Genomic DNA, 18,551 nt, shown 5'->3' on the forward strand with positions numbered 1-18,551 from the left:
TTTTGAAGGAGTGTACCTGAACTATGAACTCATTTTACTGATCTTCCAAACTATCACTGGTCAAATTTAAAGAACAAAATAAACACAATCTGTGAGGTTGCTGCCTTTTCATAATTTCATACAGTCGTTTCCCCAAAAGTGTATCCTTAGTAAAATATGATCTACATGGTCAATTCTGCAACAAAAAACTACTGAGGTCAAACTTACTAATCAGGCAAGAGCTTTATTTTTGTGACAAAAATTGTACCTGAAGATACTAAAAACCAATCACCATGTAAGGAGGTTCCTGTAAGGTAACTTCATAAGTTACCACACCAAATGCAATTCTGTGCATTCTCCCTCAGTGTAGAGTTTACTTCCTAGTTCCTCCAATAATGTTGTGTTTAAATATTTAATGCAAATTTTGAAAAACCTAACAGGCATTCAGCTTTAAAGAGCTAATCTAAGACATTTCTCACGTAGCTTCCACCCCCTTCAGCTCTCTAAATGCAATTCAGAAAGCTTCAGACACAAAATTTCGTTCAGACATGCTGAATTGTTGTTTTCAGTCGCTGAAAGTTTTTTCTAGTCTTTGGCCAAAACTCTGCAGCTTTATTCTGCTGGCTCCATGGTGCTATTAAGTATATTTCACAATGACTATCATCTTAATGATACCCCAAAGAGCAGAGACTATGACATATCAGAAGGAGGTGAGAGAAAAGGTGACCATCCCAGTAAGCTAATATGTACCAACTAGGTTTCTGGTTGGCTCAAATGTCATTTATTCCAGGAACTCTCCTCTAAACAGAATATGGAAACACAAAGTACACCGTAAATATCTCTGATCTCTGAAAAGAGCACTTGTCAAGAGCAAGTAAGGGTTACCATATACACATCCATGTGGTACTATGTTATAAGCACAGCTGAGAGGAAGGACATGTGGTTAACAGGACCCTACCAAAAGATTACTTATCACTCTCTCCACAGACCCTCACCTACACATCTTAAGAGCAAAAGTTCATCTCCTCTAGCACACAGCAAAGCACTTAGTCCTCCCAATCAGACAGCAAGTGGGTTTTTTTTCGGGTTTTTTTTTATTTTATATGTAATTTCACCCACACCTCCATACACAGACTGATGGCACTGGTAAAATACTACAGTAACAGAGTTGTTGCAGGTACCTCCATGTTACACATACCTCCATCTGGCTGCAAAATAAATAAATTAATAAACAGAAGGGCTGAGATTTCCCCTTTCCACAGGGACATGAGCACTGGCCACTCTCTCCAGCCCAAGAGACTAAAAGAAGCTCAAGAAAATGCACCTTCAAGAAGACAACAGTATGACAGGATTGACTGCAAACACACCTTCTGCACTTGTCATTGATTCTTTTTGCATCTATCACAACGTAATGTTGCAGTATGGTCTGAAGTACCTCTTACATTGGTTCCCATCAAATTGTTGTAATCAAACTCAGAGCAGAATACATCTCAATATCTATCCTCTTCCTACCTACTCAAGTGATATTTTACTCCAGGAGGTGTCCCAGGGGGCTTTGCAGCAGAAGGGAGAGAAATGGGATTTGTCATAAGAAAAAAAGAGAAGTTGAAGAGTTTTATCCAAAATTCTACACTCTCTCTACATCTGCCACTGCCCTTACTTACCTGATGAATAAATGAAATAGTAAATTTGATGGCACTTAATCTAGTTATTTTGACTGCTCTCACTGCAGAAGCCTACAGTATCAGTTCATACAACCCACAACAACTCTGGAAAAAAGACAACCCTGCTTACCTTTCATCCCAAACTTAGAGTGTCTTCCAAACTTCAGGATAATGAGCATTATTACTAAGCCAGTGCACACCAGTGCTGCAATTCCCACCACAACATACACCTAAAAAAAGAGGACACAAACAGATCTGCTCATTTTGTTCTCATGAACTACTTTCTAAGACATTCAGCACACATTCACATTAACGCACTTCAGCAAAGAAATTAATTTCAACATTTACACTTAGGTTAAAGAGTACAGAAAAGAGCCACTTGTTGAGGTTTCTTCTATCCTGAAGAGAACAGAGATTCAGACACCTCTGAGAACAATTTTTCAACACCCAACACATTCAAGTCAGGTCAGAGGGAATGCACATCACCCCTTTCCCTTACAGCAGAGTAGCATGTCATTAAAAAAAGCATAAGAAAACCACATAGTAAAAAAATTTTTACTGTGAGGGTGGCTGAACACTGGTACAGATTGTCTGGAGTGGCTGTGGAGTCTCCATCCCTGGTGATATCAAAAACAGAAGTGGATGCAACCCTGAGCAACCATGCTGGCCCTGTTTTAAGCAGGATGAATTGGACCAGAGGGTTTCCAGAGGTCCCTTCCAACATCAGACATTCATTGATTCTGTTATCAGGCAAGACTAGGATCCCTCCCAGCTTTTTAGCACAGTGTCCCAATTCATAATCTGCTCTCTGGTTCACTAACACACATGCTCTCCATTGCCTACTGTTTTACGGAGTCACTGATGCAGGAATGTGCAATATCAAACAGAGTAGCCAACTGTTTCAAAAAGTTCAGTTCACGAGAGCATGAGAGGCAAGGCAGCAAAGAAGGAGACCCACTAATTCAGCTACTTACACTAATCTACTGCAAATTATTTGATCAAAAACCTACAGGAAATTATGTTTTAAAAACATACAATTAGAATCTGAAAGTTCATTGCAGCACATCCTCACTGTAAGGAGGAGCTGACTTCAGGACTGGAATTCAACAATCTTCAGATTACCCTGGATGTCTGTTTCGTAAATAGTTGCTCTCCTCGGCTAAAAACAGAAGCAAGGCCTTAGGCTTAAAAATTAGTTGTTTGGAAAAGCATGAAACTAGTAATTTTACTTGGACTGAAGTGTGATTCACTCTTTCAAAAAATGGGGGGAGGACAGGAGTGGGTACCAAAGATTTTCTTGTTTTTCCGAGTGTTGATCACAACGCAGTAATGCCTCCAGTGTTCTGGTAGCTCAGAGTCCTATTACAATCTCCACAGTTTTGGAAGCTGTATAGCCGGAAAGTCCATGGAGATTACAGATCAGGAAACAATGTATATACTTACAGTGATGCTATCTTCATTCTCTTTGTTGGAAACATCTGTAGAAGTGATTTGATTACTGTTATTTGTGGTGTCTCCAAGATCATTAGGCGTGGTTTCATACTCTTAGAAAAGGAAAAAAAGGTTGCTTTTACGATTTCATAACCTTAAGAGGGGAAAGGATTGTCATTATTATTCCTGCTCTGTGAGATGGTAAGGCCGCTAATAACTCTCAGGATTCTGAGCTCTTTGGAAACAACATGTAATTACTAATGTAGCTGGAACATTTTGGGGGTGGATCCCTGTGGCAGATAATTGAACAAATGTGTTGTGATTGACAAACTTGAAAGGAGAAGTGATCTACACCATAATGTGTATCTCTACTGGAAAAAGTAGAGTTAAATAAGAACTCCATCCATAAAGTTATTTTTATGCAGTTCTTACTTCCTATGAAAAATGAAAGACTGCCCTCTACACTGAACTCTTCCAGCCTTGTATTCAGCCTCAGCCTCAGAAATTAGCTTGGGGACTTTTGTTTAGCTGAGAAGAACTTGGCAGATGAGGTCTGAGCTGGTTTTATTACTATCAAATGTGAAATAGCTTTTTTACTTCATTTAAAAAAAATAATGTTGTGTGCACAAAGGTTACAGTTTAGCATCATAAAGTGTTATACAAGTAAACCTTTAAAATATTATGTGTCTGAGATGTTATGAAGATATTTTATTAATTTGGTTTATCAAAATAATTCCACTGACAGGTCTGCAAGAAAGCTATTCCATAAAAAATGAACCTGGCTTAATTATATATTTTTTTTAAAAAATTGAACATATATTTACAGTTCATGATTTCTTGTACAAACTATTCGAATTAGATAAAAAGAATTAAATAGTATACACATGAACTTAAGAGAAATGTGTATCAAAATAAAATTTTAAAATGCATATATTTGATGGTTACATCTGGGAATACACATAACATTTCGATTTTACAACTGTAATGTGTGCAAAGAAAGAAAGAAACAAGGGCAATAACTGTATCTATTACAAAATGCACCCCAGCATTGTAATTTAAATTTGCAATTAATTGCACATTTCTTTACATGTTTCTTTTAAAATCAGTGCCATAAGCCTACAGGTGAAATTTTAACTGCAAAAGAAGAGCACAGAGGCATAGCTTTCACCAACTACAGAGGCAGGAACTCCTCTGACCACAGAGCTCCTGCTCAGCAAGGGGAAGGAGGGCCTGCACCTCAGTAGAGTTTGTCTCCTCCAGCTCCCAAGGTCAGTTTGGAGAGCTCAGCTGGCAACAGTAGTAACAAGTTGCACTGGGCTTTTGATCTTCATGCATGCACAAGCACATCTGCTTCCTGCAAAGCACTCAGCAAGCTGCAGATTTTTTGTTATATGAAGTTATGCAGCTACTTCTGGCTACAGTCAGTACAGTCAGGTTGTCTAATCAGCTCATGTCTATTTTGGCTCTGCACCACGCATGCCAAAGGACAGGGCTCTTTCAAGCCAAAATAAGTATTAAGTATACAGAGGTTTTTTGAGAAACAAAATTTAATTTCCTGGTCTTTTTACCATTTGAATTCTCTGACTCAGCACTGCATCTCTACGTGTACAGCTTCCAATGCAGCAAGGTTTGAACAGTAGCAAGAGGCAAATGAACAGCACTCCTTACCCCACGCAGCACAAACTCTGCCTGAATGGCTCACCTGCACAAGCAGCCTGGACACTTGGACAAGGTGTTGCGCAGACCATCTGCCACCATGACTACATGCTTTGCCACAGCAATGGAGGAGACTTCTGCTTCATTCATTTGCAGGCAGAGCCCACTTTATAACAAGTATCTCAGCCCACAAGAATGGGCTTCTTTTACAATTAGCTGGGAGTATCTTCACAGAGATATTTTGATCAACTCTATATTTATCGTAGCTTTGTAAGACTAATATATAAAACAAATATTTTAGAGCTTTCACTGCTCTGGCTCTGTAATATAAACTTTGAAGAGGGAAACTTTTTTCTCTTAATTTTACCCATAAACAGTGATGGGCAAAAGCCGATGCTATTTGCAGTTCTGTTTATGCTCATGTATATACTAAGCTACTGGAAATCACACCCTCAAGAACTCACGAGAACTATGCAGTGTTTCAGGTCTGGTCTGTGAAACCTCTGAATGCACTTTTATATTAAAATGGGCAAGAGCTAAAGTAGGCCATGTCGGTACGCTGGTATTGCATTGCAATTCACCACTGCGTAACCATGAAGCGCTTGCATTTGAACTAGTGCCAGATCATCAAAGCCTCTTGACATGGGTGAGCCAGGCAAGGAAAACACGCGCAATAGCTCTCCAGCCAAAACTGGGTGATTCTGACTTAAACAGATCTTGCTCATTTCACTATGAAATCCGACATAGACACCGAGCCCTCTGATACAGACAGGGTCATGCCTCTTGACTCAGGCAACGTGGGATTTGTATCGCTTCAGGGCCAGGTTCTCTGCTGCCATGCACAGGCTCTCGCGCAGCCACTGGTGACTACACCATCTCAGCTGAGGCTGGGCAGTATTTTGAAGCCATTTCACAAACAAGGTGCGTGGCAGCTGGGATGCAGATGACAGCACAGTCACACCAGCACCTGGGGATGACTGCACAGTCCTCTGAGCAGCTGGCTGATGTGGGGCATGCTGTCTCTCTTGTGTTCACAACCACATCAGAAGAAGCAGCATGGCACAAAGACATCAACTCAGAGCTGAAGAAGCTGGCTTTGCATTTGATTTCCTGCTCAGCCCTGGGTGAGTCGCTTTATTTCTCTCAGTTACTTCCCCGATGGGGCCAGGACAGTGTCCCCTCTGTGCCTTTTCCAAGAGATGCTTCAGAGGTGAGCTGGAGGCACCAGCAACTGCTCAGCACTCGCAGCAGGCAGTGCCCCCTGCAGCCGGGACTCCCCACAGCAAACACAGCACCACACAGCCTGCTGCAACCTCACCCATTCTTCTGTTTCCCGCTGTATGCTCAACACAATGGAAAAACACTTGGAAATCAGCTCACACGGAGCACCAGACAGAAGGTCAGCAAACCCAGCTATGAAGGGCTTTGCTCTGCACAGAGGGGTACCTGAGGTCAGGGTCCCCTGCCCTCCACCACCTCCGCCTCAGTCTCCTCACAGCCCAGCCCTGCCCGGCTATGGCCCCTGCTGAGCCAGGCCCACCCGCGGGCTTGTGGCCTGGCCTTGGCCCCAGGGCAGCTCAGCGCCTGGGGCTGTGTCTGTCCATGGGCCCCTCAGCTGCCCCGCACCTGGCTGGGCGGTGGGAGAGGCCTGGCTGCCAGGCCCTGCCCTGATGGGCCCCCATGGGGACCCCCAGCCCTGCAGCACCCTGACACTTGCAGGGAAGCACCTTACAGCTCCCACTGACTTCACCCATAGTCAACAGACCGACACAGCAAGTCCCACTGCCCTGCAGGATCAAATCCTCTGCTGCTCCCTCGACCCTTTACATGAGGCACACTCGCTACACGATCAGCACAGGGCTCTGAAAAAAGCATTTTAAAGGTAAGACTCTGGGAGGGGTGGTGCTCTAAATCCTCCTTCCAACATAACCTAAGCTGTGGGCAAAGAGGTTAGCATAGAGACAGAGCAGTCTGAGAAAAAGTCATGAAAACTGCTCAGTCTCTGGGGGGAGCTCATCTCAGGGCCCCGCTGTCGGCCATGCAGGCAGGGGCTCTCTAAAGCAGTGTAGCAGTTCCTACACTCTCCAGCTGGCCTCATTTATTCACCTCACTAGCTGGACTCGTGAATTTGGAATAATTAGGGAAACACTCTGGACTATGAAGTGTTTCTCAAAGCGAGCACTGAATCACTGAAGCAAAGATCAAAGACAGCAGTTTCAAACAGCAGAAAGAAAAAGCAGGAATAAAAAGGAAGGCTGCTTTCATCAGGACTAGGTCTTGCCGGCTGGGATTGTCTAGCACAGCTCAAAGCGAACGTCAGCAGAAAGCTACCCCAGTCAATTGAAGCGCAGCACTCACATGGTTAAAGCCATAAACAGGCATCAGGACCTTGATAAACAGCTCAGAATAAAACACTTCATGCATACAGCTTATATAACACATGTAAGAAATTGTGCAAACCATCCGCACCTTTCAGGCCCTCAAACCCCACCACCACCCCGCCACCAAAAACCGGCAAGAAAAGGGACAAGAAGCTACTACCCTTCAGTATTTCTAAGCACTTAAAGCCAAATTGATGCTTAAATTGCACATTTGCTGAAGTTCAATGGCATAGAATGGAATCAAAGCAATAACATTTAAATTAGCTAAAGAAAACTTGAGTCATGGGCCATTTCATCCGAATAAAAAGTACTCCAAGCCGGATCCAGTTTATTCTGGAAGCTACAGGGTGTTTAGGTGTGTTGGTTAGGATGGACTTTCCTATTGACCAGAAGTATTGTGTAAAACTAGCCAGCTGCTTTTCATTGTACAGCTACCATTCTAGTGCATGCTGGTTTTCACTAGGTACAGACCAAGATGTTTTGTCTATCTAAAAAACTAGTGTCATCTAAAACTAAAAACTAAAAAAGATTTGTGTCATCAAATCTTCCGGCACACACTCAGATATAACTGAGTTAATGGTCTGCCTATGCAAGGGAGATTAAGGGAAGGTACGCATGGACAGAGCAAAATAAATTGCCTACAGGAAAACTTACTTGTGGCAACCTCATTTTTAAGTGGGATTAGGGATACCTTTTTGGAGGTAAAAGAAGTATGGAATCAGCCCGGGAAAAAAAAAAAAAAAAAGAAGAAGTTATATAAGCAGAAATAATGAACTCTTTTTTTCTCCAAGAAATGCCTCCGAAAGATTCACAAAATCTCATGCCTGTAAGCTACATCAGACAGCTGTCATCCTACAGGATCAACTGCAACCATTCGCAGCAGTGGATTTATGCTTCACCTAATGTGAATCAAAAGCAGCAGAATAAGTAAAACATCATATTGCCCTCATGTATCTTAAATAACATAAGGCAGGAAAAGAATCAAAAATACAAAGTACCTTTTTGAACTGTGTTATAATATGTGCCATTTCAATTTAACTGAGCCTGACATTCAACCTTTTAATGGTTTCTTTTCCTTCATTTCTATCATTAAATGAAAAGAAAAAGGAAATCAAATATATACCATAAACATCTGGATCCACAATTGGGCCACTACCTGTACATGGAGAAAAGAGAAAGAAAAAAAAAAAAAAAGAAAAAAAAAAAAAAAAGAAAAAGCTTTGTAAATAGATTGCAAATGTTGAAAGAATAAGAGTTTCTTTAGGAATTGTTCTAAGAGTTGACATGTCATTTGCAATAATAATGATTACTACCTAAAGAAATGCAAAGCAACATCAATATATAGCAGTACCTGTTTACCAGATTACATTTACAACCATTTTAGAGCTATACCAAAAGTTAATATTTTGTTTCACGTGAAACAGCAACTGCACAGGGCAGTTTCACATGAAACAGCAACTGCAAAGGCAGGCATATTTCCCAACTGGGCAAAATTCTACTTTCCATTGTCAATGCGTATCTGGAATAAGTACAATAACTATTCCTGTTGAAAAATCAAGGGCAAAATTCTCCCTGTGTAGAATGCAAGCAGAAGCAGACTTCAGTGAGCATTAACAACCACTGACTTTTACCTGGTCAAAAATTTTGCTATTAAATCACTGTAAGAGCAAAACAGTTTAGCTGTGAGCTGGCAAGTTAAGGGCTAGAGCTAGCGATGACCTAAGCAGCAGCATTTCATTTGCTTTGTGAAAGGATACTTCCAAGAAGCCAGCTGCACAGCTGATACAGACAGAACTCTTACCAAAAGTCAGATGTTTTGAAAGCCAGCTTTTACACAAGCAAATGGATACCTGTCTAGTCTACAATTTTTTTATATTTTACTAGTTCCAATTTGCAGCTTTTTCTAATTATTGCACATATGTAAGGCTGAGCACATATGTGAGTATAATGCACACAACGCCCACTGAAATTAGTGTACTATTAGACTATTCACACTTTGACAGATACCTGTGTTTTATTTGAAGATAACTGTTCATTTTGGTCTATAAAGTATTTATAGCATAGCCTATGTAGTAGGCTCCTAATCATCTCTTCCGTATTTTTACTCTTTCTATTTGTTGGTTTGGAAATAAGAGATAACTAAAATCACTAAAGATTAATCAAACTTCAAAAAGCGTAATTCTGTTTATAGTACTATACAGTAAATCCACAGCAGTGGCATTACACTGATTGGTATAAAGCCACTGTGAAGTATAACCAGAACACCATTGTTTGTGTTTATGTCAACAGCGTGAGAATCTGTGCTGAAAATACTAAACAGAGTTGCAACCTATTTGCAGAATGGCAGCAGATAACTTGGTTTATTTTAAATTGCATTTAAATATATTCTAATATCCAGAGATATAGGTTAATGGATCCCATGAGAACTGTATGTCAATCTGCAGAAATAAATAACAAGTGAAGAAAGCTTGTACTATCTGTCCTCAAGTAACTTCTGATAAGGGTTTTCTGTCCATAAAAGTTCAGATTCAGTTTTTCCAGCATAAAACATCCATCTGCTGAAAGACAGTATTTCTAATTTACCCTCTGTAATCTGAAGGGGAGTGGGGGGAAAACACAACAAAAAGATTCCCAGGCCTTTATTCCTGAGTTCAATGGCAATATTTTCATTACTATTTACTGGAATTGGGACAGTAATCAGATTAGTTTAAACCCTAACTCCTGCCAGGGATATAAACTAGGAAGTCATCCACTTCATTTAAATACCTTTTATATAATTAAATACTTCACTTCAAATAAAGTTGTGAAAATCAAAATGCTGGACAAAACCCAAATTTCTGTTTAAGTATTCCCTACATGAAAGCATATCTACGTGATCATCAAAGCATCAGTTGAAGCTATTTTAACATTAAACTTCATAGTCATTTTGCACATTTACACACAATTGGTTTTAGGGCAAACACAGAACAGCACTGTTGTTTTGGTCCCTGTTAGAACAGGTTGTTGCATAAATAAACTAGTAAGAGACTTATCCTATTCAATCATGTTTATAAACTATATCAACTACACTTGGTTTGCTTGCTTCTTTCTTTATAAAGTTGACATTTTCAAAATAAAGCAGCAGCAAAAGACTCAGTCCAAAACCATACCTCTGCAAAACAGCCCCATGTTGTTATGCCACACAAGCAAGACGCTATTTCTAAGGCATATTTAATATATTCTTTTACTTTGACTAGGTACTTTGTGACTTGGATTCCTTCAGCTCAATTTTAGAGTAGAGAGCTGGTAGATGAATAAACTTAATTAAAAATACTCATTATTGGTAAAAATCTCTCCTATGTTCATTAGCTGTTTTGGATCAACTATGAGAACAGCCTCCAGAATTAAACACGAACATTTCTTGCTTACTGTTTGCTGCAGTGTAGTCTTAAATGATGAAGTCAGCCTCAGCAAGAAGAGGTTCACAGGAATCCAAGAATTTTAGCAAATTAAAGCTAGTTTAAAATCTAGCTAATAGAACATGAAATCTATTCTTCCAGGCCCTCCTATTTAAAACAAAGTCTTAATTTACAACATTGACTTTGTTATCATTAACTCAATCCAAATCACATTGTGGTACATGTTTTCCTCTCCTTTACGCCCACATCCTTGGACCAGTGAAATATGTTCTGCAAGTAGCATGCTCGAAGTTGAGAGCATCTTAGCACAAATCATGTCTTCATCATATTTGATGAAACTTTGAAATTGAAGTATAACACTGTTGATGACAGAACATGCTTCAGACTTAGTTGTATTTAATTTAGATAGACATATGAATTATAGGTGAGGTGTTCCTTTTTTAATTTTCTTTTGTTTTTACCCTCAGAGCATTTGCCCGTAAGTGATCCAATAACGAGAGAATCAGTTTAAAGCTCAGTGAGTATACCCCACCCCAGAAAACATCAGGGCTGGTATTTAATTCAGTCATGAAGGCATGGAAATGAATATAATACCAGGGCGTGGGCCTTAATCTTTATGCTTCATTGTACAATATGTGGGCCAAAAGAAGAAACTACACAGTAACGACAGCACTGAAAAAGCCTTTTAAGGGTTTGAAAAAGCCTGACAGTGCTTTAAATAGTAATAATTTAAAACAAAAATCATAATACAATGCACACAGGATTCTAGTTAACATTTGCTTTTATGACAGCTTCAGTGGAGGAGACAACAATGTCGTCATGTAAAGCTCAGTGTCATGATTCTTATAGGAAAAAATTAAAACAATATTGAGAAGGCTAAGTAGATAAGCAATTTTCCCCGTTGTTAATTTTTAAGACTGGCTTGGTGCTACCCACTAAGCATGCACTGTTTTCTAATGCATTTACATCCTGCCTATACATAGTCCACTTTCCTCTATACTCTTTTTGTGACGCTTAATCTATCACAGAGCTTGGGAAAAGCTTAAAGAACATAGCACAGATTATCTTGGGAGACTTACATTCCTTGTGTGTATAAAGAGGATGGAACAAATAAGTAATGCCGTCTTTCTCATCTGGAGAATACCTACAGTTCTATTTACTGATTTAGAAGGCCACAATTGGGAAATTTTCAGTGTACAGGAAGAAGCACAAAGGTAAAACAGAATAGTAAAAGGGATTTGGATCAAAGACAAAAGATGATAAATGTGTTAGAGGAACTGTTACTCTGTTAATAAAATGAAGCCAGGTTCATACTAAATAATCAGGGCGTAAAAGAACCTCCATTGTACACAGAACATCTATAAGGTGAACTGTTTTACTGAACCATTATAATGCAGTATTAGAGGATACCAGTAGCTGAAACCATGGTGTGCTTCTGTAATGAGTCTATTTAAGGAAGAACTTCAGAGAAAAAATAGGAGAGGAGCACTAAGGACAGCAGGAGTAAATAAAGCCTGGCTGTATCAGCATTGCACCTTCTCCTTCTAAGGGTGGGAAAGCAAAAGGCTTGCCATCTCTCTCCCTACTGCAAACTGAGCTGACAGGGAAAAACATTAAATACAGGCCGTATTTTTTACTGTCTGTAGCCTTCAATGTAGGAGAGAGAATTTAAATATTCACTTTTTTTTTTTTTCTGCCCGAAAAGTGTTTGCTGCAGTGTAGCCTCAAATAATCAAGTCATCCTCAGCAAAAAGAGCTTCACAGGAATCCAAGAACTTTAGCAGATTACAGCTAGCACTGCACATTGTTGTTTCAAGAAAGAAGGTGGCTATTTATATCCTATGGCTAAAAAGCCAAAGGTACACATATGCTCATTTTTTTCAGATATGACTATGTAGTTATTTATGCACGACCATGCCTTTATTTCCACTCCAGCTTGCAAGGTCCACTCAGAGTTTATTCCACGTGCAGCAATATGCTTACACGTATGCCTTCTTACTCTGCAGTTACTTCACATATGGTTTTGAAGACGTGGGAAAAGATCAAACCACAGTGAACATCAATCACAGTGATCCCTGCAGTTAAATGAGTTAGTCTATGTCCACCTTTAGCCTGCTCACACAGCATTTAGGAGGGCTGAGGTGGAGCCTTTAGAGCAACTGAAGATGCATATATTTAACAGCAACCATCTTGAGCACGGATATTCCTAGACATGTAGGTGCCCAACCTCCACCAAAACGAATGGGAATTGGACATCGGAATTCCTGTGAGGACCTGAGACAGTGTCCATCCCTCCTGCCTCCGGATGACTTGCTTTCTCTCCAGCTCCCTCTGGTGTCCTAAACAGCATATTATCGTCAACTCACTGGACCGCACTATCGGTTTTGCAGTAAGGCACTAAATGCTACACAGGCATCCGCTGTGACCTTGGATACGTCGCCTAGTTGCATTCATATGCATGCAGAAGACCTACAGAGTGGCTAAATTAGCACTCAGTGCTTTCCATGATCAGAACTGAGGCTTGAGAAAACACTTCAGAAACAGCAACCTTTTACTAGCCTTAGCTGGCACTGAGGATGGTTAATCAAAGGGAGGATTTAGAGAGCACTAGCGTGGCCTCCCTTGAGAAGCAATAAACAAGAAGAAAATGCTCAACAAAAATATTATTTTACAACTAATCCTGAAGACATTCATTCAGAGAGAAAAAAAGGGCATATAAAAAGCTTCCTCCAAAATACTTAAACTGGCCAGGCACTTTCTCCACAGTCTCATCAATTTGCAATTGCTAACGTAAAAAGAAAAATAAAAAATTATACTCACCATCTCCAGGCACTGACATGAAATGAGCATCAACCCGTTTTTCATCCTCTCCATACTCATTCTTAGCCAGTAAGGTATAAGCACCATTATTCAGGTGGGTAGGATTGTCCAGCTGAAGGCAGCCGTGGTATTCACTTTGATTGATAACATGTATTTTAGTACAGATGTATTCAGACTCATTCAGTATAGCCCCTTCATAGAACCACTGCAATGTGGGCTTAGGGTTCCCTTTCACAGTGAATGGAATACACCAGTGGTGGTCCGGGGTTGGAGATTCAATAAAAGTGATATTTGGTGCAACTATATCGGAAAAAAGAGTGAAGAACATCAGAATATTCTGAACACGTCTTTCCTCCCTTCCCTACCTCAGCCCAAAGTTATCAGGGAAGTATTTTTCATTCATCAGTACAAAAGTATGTTATTTGTAGGAATTATACCTATTAGGAGGACACTCACACAGGAACCCACCTGTTCTGCTTAAGGTACTACGTTCACAACTAAAATGAAGAGGTTCTTTAGAAAGAAACAAAACAAACTAGTTCCAAAGACTGAACACCTGTTAAATCACTTAAACTCTGTAAGGTGTGGGGAATTCAGTTACTGGATCACTGAGAAGGAAGAGAGAGAATTTTAGCTTTCATCTGCTGAAAAAATGGTGCAGAGGAGTGCTGAGGGATCAAGACAGTATTGAAAATATTTAAAACTCGGCCAAAAGTAAGTAGTACTGGAAATATATTCAGCTAGGAATCCAAACTTGCAGATTATTTTCTTCACCGAATCAAAGCCAGAACAGATGACTTAATTCCCTGGATTCTTCTGTAAGGGAAAGATGATTTTCTGCTATACATTTTCTCATTCTTTTTTCAAACCTGCTAAATGCCTCAAGTTTACAGACTTGTTCTGTTTCCCTCAGGAGATTACTCCAGCACCTTGCCCATTATTTCACTATTGGGAAATTTTCCTTGATATTTATTCCTAACTACATCCAATTTCATCTAGTTATACTCCCTTTTATCACTCATAACAGTGCCAAGCTCAGAATCTCATTTAGACTGTTCAAACATTTCTAGTTTATGTTCCTTCCCATAGCTATTACACAACCAATTTCAACCTACAATCCTGCATCTACAGTGATTCTTCCAGTTTACTCTGTCATGAGCACATGCTGAACAAAGTTTGCCATCTACAAAGAGTTCCATTCCCATCTTCAATTAAACAGAGGATTGCAACTTGTGAAAACATGCTGTCTAGTTCACATAAAATGAATTCAGGCTGGAGCTCAGATCTAAGAAGCCAGTGCTTCTACACTTATATGTCCCTTCCCCCTTCCTTGGCCCTAACAAATATGTATATTATTCAAAGCTATGACAAATAAATTTACATCTGGCAGTATGAATGTTGCAAGTGTGTTATTTTTATTTTTTGAAGAAAGCAGTTGCTGCTTCAGATAATAAAATCTTAAACATTTGCAGTCTCTTACAATTAATTCTGTGAGCTTTTTGATGCGTTCACACTTTTCAATTCCTAAGAGAGTATGTAGGTACACACACACCATTACAAACCTTCCCACGCTGACAGTGCCATTGAGTATTTTGGGTTTCAAACCTTTACTAACAGATTTTTCTAACAGGAAGATAAAGCATTTAGAAATACATTTTTTTTTTTGCGGAACACAGGACTGAGAAAGATAAATACAACTGCTGGTTGGGCTACTCCCTGCACTAACTGCAGCAGATAGTTCACATGCCTTGATGGGTTTTGTTTCAACAGCCTGCATGCCCAAAAAATATCTATACCCAAAACAGTCGCTGCCAATGCAGTTTGGCCTCGGGAACTGTATGGAAGCCTGCGTACGTACAGAATACCGTGAGCTCAGCAGAGGCTTGGTCCTCTCCCACAATGTTCTCTGCTACACAGGAAATCCACAGTCCACTGTCCATGGACGAAACGTTCTTTATGGTTAGTGAAGCCGGGTTCTTACTTGTGTCACTCTACAAGCAATCAGAAAAACATATATGTGTCAACGACAGCATTAAAAACCAGAGAGAGGGAGGAAATCATTGTCCGCAGCTAAATGGCACTTTTCTTTTTCTCTTCCTTCTCCAGCTGTATCAGTCCATGACTAATCAAAGACCTAAGTGTTTTATCCAGACGCAAAACACCTACACAACCACAGTGGCAGTGGATTCAAAACTCCAAAAGTCCTGCTACAAACACTACACTCAACCATTTTTCTCTCCTTTCACCTTCAGTTTCTACCTTTTTTTAAACACTTCTTCCCCTCTACACAAATGTCCTTCTCTCTCTGCCCATACTCTTGCTCATCTCTCTCTTCAACTTCATAGTTGATTTCTGTGGTCTGTTTCTGCTTCCCTTGAACTTTCTCTTCACTCCTATATTCTGTTCAAACCTTGCTTTACTCCTCCTTTTGCCTCTTTCCTTTAAACTTACCCTTGACATCACTTCCACTGCTGCTTTCTGAGCTCTACTCTACCTTGACAACATGCCTTCTCCCTCCTTCTTGGCTAAACTCCTTTTGAAAACTTCTTCTCATGAAACCTTCCACAAGAAGTTACGTACCTTGCGCTACCCTAAACTACTGCCCAAGTACTATTTTATGTGTTTAAGCACCATCTAATTAAGGTTAGAATTAGAATTCTTAAAAATCTTGATTCTTATGACCCTTAGAAAGATCAGTGCCTATTTACAGCCTTAAATACCGTATTGAATATGCAGCTATGAAACACTGAATAAAGCAAATAAAGCTAGTTGTTAAAGACTATGGTTTTCTTAAATCAGGCCCTTCATACGATCTCCAGATAATTACTATTTCCATACTTGAATTTTTCATAAAATGTAAGACTTTTATTAAATAGGAAAGGAACCAAAACACATTCAGAAAATAGACAATAATTGAGATCATTTTTAAAAACTACTTTTGAGGTACTTTTCTTAGTGCACACATACACTTCAGTGCTTCACAGAACACAAACAAATAACACACTGCAACTGTAAAACCACAGTGGCTTTCAATGGCAGTCAACAGGGACACACGGGAACACTCCTGCATACAGTCATGAGCTACTAGAATTTTGAACTTCAAGATGACATCTTAACTCCACTTAAGTTAAATGCCACTGATTTCAGTGTGACACTAGGGAAGATGAGTGGAGAAGCAAAAACCCATTACACATTTCTCTATGTACAACTCAGAGGTGAGCGGTGCTCAAAGCTGGACTGAAACCAGTGGGTCTCAGTCACGAGGTCAGGGCTGAAATCTAGAGCCAGAAAAATCTAACCAACATCCATCAGATTATACAGCAGCATAGAAAATGGGAACATACAGTTAGTTTTGCAGGACTAGAATTTAGTTTTAACTTTTGTCAACATCTTTGTAAAACAGGAAAGAGAGAAAACAGGCAAAAGCAGCATAAGAGGTGAAGAAAAGGGAGGCAGAAACTGAGATATGGAAATGAAAGAAAGGAAACCAAAAACAACACTTACAGAAAAAGGAAGGATAGTTGTGAATGGCAAATTAGGTTTAAAAGGCACTCATTCTTCTGCTACTGAAAAGACTGCTGTGCTCCATGGCTACGGTTGTAGCTAGCCTGTATGATGATACCCTATGCAATCTCATGATGAAGTTATGCCAGGACAGAACACTTCTGGAAAACTTGAAGCAAACTGACCATGGCATTTCAAAGATAGGAGGGTAAAAAAAATGATGTGATCTCACTTTTTGAACAGCATCCCACATTTATTTTGTCTTGTAACTGGGGGGGGGGGGGGGGGGGGGGGGGACACGACAGGGGGTGGAAAAGGAAAAAGAAAGACCACAACTTGGCATATGTTCCCCAAACTTTTAATTTCTTGTTCTTAATGACAACTGATGCCTTTGGGTAGATTAGAGAAAATTTTAAAAATAAAACTATAGTTCTGCAAAGCTCTTATTTATGAGAGCTGAAAGACAGGCTAGTTGAGTTCTATACAGATCCACTATAATGATCTCAAGGAAGAAAGTAAAAAGATTATGAAACCCCAGATGTCCTGTCTCTTCCACACTGCAGGAACAGTTTTGGAAGTACACATCCTGCACTTTGTATAGACCAAGAAGCTTTAGGCAGTCTGCACCATCATGAATGTAGGAAAGCAAGCAAATGCCATCAAATTGTAAATAACAGAGGGTCTTGTCCACTTGAATGGCAATTCAAGAGGTCAGCAGCTGCATGTTAAGATATGCTTATATGCCTCTCCTCGACGACACTTCCATCAGAAAGAATCATTCTATCTCCAGTGTGCACAGTCTAAAGTAAGGATAAATATAAAGATCTCAGAGAACAAAATTCTCCCTGCCTAGATGATTTTATTGAGAAGCATCTTCATATTTCATTAAAAATACTGCCATTCTTTTTTAGTAAAACCTTCACTTCAATTTCCCAGGCTTCCTGTTGTTGCCTTGTTTGTTGAAGGAAATTTCAACAAGCCACAGAATATTTACAACCAAATTCCAGCACATCAAGCTTTTGGCTTAAAAATATAGTAAAATTAGAGACACATAACAAAAATTAAGAGTCATATAATAAAATTACCTTTTTTCATAATTACGGCAGATTAGATTTATTCTCTGTATACAAATATCAGTGATAATAAAAAGACACTTGTGTTTCTGTATCCTAATTCACCACATTACTTCCAAAAATTTACAGCACTCTCATTTACAAGTGAGACAACCAAAAACCAGAGTGCAAATCCGGGTCTGAGGAGTGAATTTCTGCCACTCTCCAAAAGCACTGCAGCAGTCACCCTGGACTGAAAGTAACAGGAAATCAAATGTAATTCCAACATTAACTTTCTGTTTTATCTTTTTAATAAAAGTTAACTAAAGCTGGACATGAACCTTTATTCCATACTTCAGCAGGCTTTTCATGTCTCTGAATTGTCACATACTTGAATATGAAACTTACCTCATGGTTTGAAACAAGATTAGTGAGCACCCAGGACACATTAGGGGGAGGCCTTCCAGTAGTATCACAGTACAATGTGATGCTCTTTCCTTCCACCACGGTGATGTTGTAATTGCTTAAGTTTGCTGAGGGCAAGTCTACAACAGAAACAACAACAACAACAACAAAAGAACGCGTGCATTTGTATTTGACAGAAATAGACACCACTCAATTCTAAACAAGCTGTATAAATGCAAGCAAAACCACCACTAAATCAGG

The 18,551-nt window shown here is 39.6% G+C and overlaps 1 protein-coding gene across 1 annotated transcript in view; it reads right to left on the bottom strand.

Annotated features, from left to right (window-relative positions):
- Positions 1–18,551, bottom strand: part of NTRK2 (neurotrophic receptor tyrosine kinase 2) — a 210,220-nt gene that overhangs the window by 147,958 nt on the left and 43,711 nt on the right. The window contains exons 6-11 of the mRNA XM_040580518.1: positions 18,294–18,430; positions 15,188–15,320; positions 13,330–13,629; positions 8,235–8,267; positions 3,087–3,187; positions 1,774–1,873 (exon numbers count right to left, since the gene is read on the bottom strand). Coding sequence (XP_040436452.1) covers positions 1,774–1,873; positions 3,087–3,187; positions 8,235–8,267; positions 13,330–13,629; positions 15,188–15,320; positions 18,294–18,430 — 804 coding nt within the window. The remainder of the gene's footprint in view (positions 1–1,773; positions 1,874–3,086; positions 3,188–8,234; positions 8,268–13,329; positions 13,630–15,187; positions 15,321–18,293; positions 18,431–18,551) is intronic.

Source organism: Falco naumanni, chromosome Z, assembly GCF_017639655.2.
Source record: "Falco naumanni isolate bFalNau1 chromosome Z, bFalNau1.pat, whole genome shotgun sequence".
Classification (NCBI taxonomy): domain Eukaryota; kingdom Metazoa; phylum Chordata; class Aves; order Falconiformes; family Falconidae; genus Falco; species Falco naumanni.